The 3,954-nt window shown below is 34.9% G+C and overlaps 1 protein-coding gene across 1 annotated transcript; it reads left to right on the forward strand.

Annotated features, from left to right (window-relative positions):
- Positions 1 to 1,532: 1,532 nt before the first annotated feature.
- On the forward strand, positions 1,533 to 2,483 carry LOC306645709 (olfactory receptor 13C8; the record flags this gene model as incomplete). Its single annotated transcript, XM_079113711.1, has 1 exon — positions 1,533 to 2,483. One exon carries the CDS (start codon positions 1,533 to 1,535, stop codon positions 2,481 to 2,483), a length of 951 nt encoding a protein of 316 aa, XP_078969837.1.
- Positions 2,484 to 3,954: the final 1,471 nt, after the last annotated feature.

Below are 3,954 nucleotides of genomic sequence, written 5' to 3' on the forward strand. Positions count from 1 at the left end.
AATACTATCATTATCATTGAAATTATTTAAAATACAGATTTTAATATTAATTCTTATTAATTAATATTAATTCTTATTTCAACTATGCCCTTGGAATCTTCTTTTCAAAAATAAAAAAGTGTGACTAAGAATCTGAAAGAATAGTGCTTTCTTCTCATCTGAAAACCAGTATAGCTGCCAACACTGGTTTTCTAAACTGTACTTTTTGTTTCTTGTATATATTATATTCCTGTATGGATTTTATTTGCTAAAAATAATGACTGTCAGTGACATAATTAAATGTATATTCTTAATAAAAGCACTATTATTATAGTTGATCCTTACATGATAGTTCTTGCATAATGTAAAAATAAACAAATTAAATAAAGCCTACAATATACAACACTACCTCTCTCTACCCATAATAAAATTATCTTTTTAAATACTTTCAATTTTTTCCCATTTAAAAAAAATACTTTTCCAATTTTAAAATGAAAGCCTTTGTTACATTGAGAAAGAGAGTAGACAAATGTAAATATGTGTTCTTTGTCTCAAGGAAGGTACTTTCCTCAATGAGATTTCTCATGAACACTCAAAGAAGCTACATGTAGATATGCAACCACTATTCTACCACCAGCAAAGATTAGAAAGGGACTTAGTCACACGTCATACTATGATTTGATAGAACCCAAGCTTTTTTATTTATTTATTTATTTTTTTTGGTCTTCATGGGCTCTTTTTTCAATTAAAAAATTAAAAGTTATATTTTATTTCTGCATTGGTATAAAGATATATATTATGTGCTAAAACTTAAAAGTTCACTTTTTTCTTCAGATTTTAACAGATCATTTTCCTAGGCTCCTCATCATATGACTAGCATGCTGCACTGACAGCTTTGTGTCGATATTTCAATACATATAAGATTCAGTTGGGTAATATAAATGATTGAGACCAACTAAGTACAACATGTTCATTAGCAACCTATATTCACCTTCAGTGACAAGAGATAAGAGAGTGAGGAGAGTACTCTGGCAGAATGGGGAAACGTGCTTCAGAGCCTATGGGTCTGCTGTATCAGCTTCATGATGGAAATAACTTGAATGTTTTCAAATATTCTCATTTATTTGAAGCCAAGCAGGAAATACAGATTTTTATACCATATCCCATGATTATAAAATGTTGACTTGTGATTCACATTTTAAACACAGTGCAAACACCCAGTGCCAAACAAAGCACAGCTGTCTGCTGAATCCAGGCTGTCAGCCACTGCTTTGTAGCCAGTGGGTCAAGAGGCAGAACTTGTACAAATGATAAGAAAATGGTTTGGGATTCAAAGATCCTGTCTCTTAACTTTGAGAAAGTCAGGTTGGGATCCCTGCTGTAGTGAGCCAGGTTTATAGTAAGAAATTTTTCCCAGAGTTATGCTATTGCATCCAAACATAGAATTGTAGTAACACAGACTACGATTCTTTAAAACAGCAGCTCTTGCAGATATGGTATTAACAGTTTTCTGTTCTATCCTCCACAGAATTCTGTTGGAGAAAGTGTATAATATGGAAAAAACCAATGATTCTATGTTGACAGAATTTGTCCTGGTGGGGCTTTCTGCCCACCCAAAGCTCCAGACAGTTTTCTTTGTGCTAGTTTTATGGATGTACCTGATAATCCTGCTTGGAAATGGAATCCTCATCTCAGTGATCATCTATGATTTTCACCTACACACCCCCATGTATTTCTTCCTCTGTAATCTTTCCTTCCTGGACATTTGCTACACAAGTTCCTCTGTCCCACTAATTCTTGACAGCTTTCTGACACTAAGGAAAAAAGTTTCTTTTCCCGGATGTATGGTGCAAATGTTCCTCTCCTTTGCCATGGGGGCCACAGAATGCGTGCTTCTAGGCATGATGGCTCTTGACCGCTATGTGGCCATTTGCTCTCCACTGAGGTACTCTGCCATCATGACCAAAGGTGTCTATGTGCCCATGGCAGCTGGATCATGGGTCACTGGACTTGTTGACTCCATGATACAAACATCTCTTGCAGTACAATTGCCATTCTGTACTAATAATGTCATTCACCATTTTGTCTGTGAAATTCTGGCTGTACTGAAACTGGCCTGTGCTGATATTTCAATCAATGTGATCAGCATGGCAGGGTCAAATCTGATTGTCCTAGTTATTCCACTGCTAGTCATTTCGATTTCATATATTTTTATTGTTGCTACCATTCTGAGAATCCCTTCCACGGAAGGAAAACGTAAGGCCTTCTCCACCTGCTCAGCCCACCTGACAGTGGTGATTATATTCTATGGAACCATCTTCTTCATGTATGCAAAGCCCAAGGCTAAAGCTTCTGCTGGTGCAGATAATCAAGACATTATTGAGGCTCTCATCTCCCTCTTCTATGGAGTGATGACCCCCATGCTCAATCCTCTCATCTATAGTCTGAGGAACAAGGATGTAAAGGCTGCTGTTAAGAATATGCTGAGCAGAAAAAACTTCTGATGAAATACGAATGCTAATTTTCACTATATGACTTAGTATTCAAAATGGCTACAGACACAAAGTTCAGAAGTAGAAAATTACCACGTGAAAACAAATTCATCATGTGTCATTCAAACCATGTGATAGCAATATAGCTGTTGTACAATTTTTGTACTAGTTACAAAATGAGACATGCTCCTTGTTTTAAATATAATTACTATAGAAATGCTAATTATTGAAAATCTCTTAGGAAGATCCAGCAAAAAAAAAATTACTCTTCAACATTTAGAAAATAATAAAAGCCAAAGATATCCTAAAAAGCACTCTGTAACCTATAATAGGCACATTATTAGTATGTAAAGTGAATGTTAAATGGCACATGATATATTATGCATTCATTTTTAATTTGTTCACTTATTATTGTTTGTGTTAACCACATAATATAAGCTCCCTAAGGTTAGTATTCATTACCCTCCAGCATCCCAAGGACATATAACAGAGCCTGGAACATAATAAATGCTCAATAAATATATTTGAATAAATAAGTTAGCTACCTGATGTATAAATCAGAAATGTATGTCTGTCACAACTGAGGTTGCAAATGTTATTCAAAAAGAAAATGCAAAATACTTCTAAATAAACTATATTGGCATTTTGTCACATAACATTCCTTAATAGGTAACATATTATCTTTTATTTCCTTTGTGATATGGGGTGTAATATACAGGAGTTATATATTATATGCTTACAACCTACCATAACTTTTCTGGGGTTTGGTATATAATGAGAACACTATAGATGAAAAAACATCCCTAATAGTGCATCCTAAGATTAACTTAATAAAATATAGATGACATAGTGGAAGTATTCCTGTTGGATTTTTGAGAAGAGTTCAGGTTGGAAGGAGGACTTCTTTCCTACTCTGCACCGGATCACACAGCTTCTAAGCAGTAGAACTGGACAGAACTCCCAATTGACAAATATCATAATACAAAAAAAGTGGCAGGAAAGATTAGGCCAAGTTGTTTGAAGGATTGAGAAGTTAAAGGGATTTGAGCATTGGGGGATAGACACAATGGCTCAAAATTGAGATTATTTACTGAAGAGGGCAGCCAAGTGGGGCAGCCCTCATGTTTGCAAAGGAAGTTCCTCTTACAGGGACAGAATTGAGTCTACTGTAGTCTATAGAGGAAAACACTCCCTTTATCCAGCTCTTTTAAAAGTCTGAGGTAATTGAATATAGGACACTAATATAAATTGAAAGATTATGGATACTTCTAAGTTGTGACAGTAAGCCCATAACACCTTCTTTTCTTGCTAACAGGTAATTATTGCTGAATCATAATATTAAATAAGTTAATGTTTGCACAGCACTTACTGGTGCCCGGAAAAACTTAAATGCAACTCCCAATTCATTATTTTATTATTTTTAGTGTTGGTTCTACTTCAATAGGTCCTAGGTCTTTGAACTGACACAAGATTTTCATCCTCA

The sequence above is a fragment of the Sciurus vulgaris genome, assembly GCF_902686455.1.
Source record: "Sciurus vulgaris genome assembly, chromosome: 15".
Classification (NCBI taxonomy): domain Eukaryota; kingdom Metazoa; phylum Chordata; class Mammalia; order Rodentia; family Sciuridae; genus Sciurus; species Sciurus vulgaris.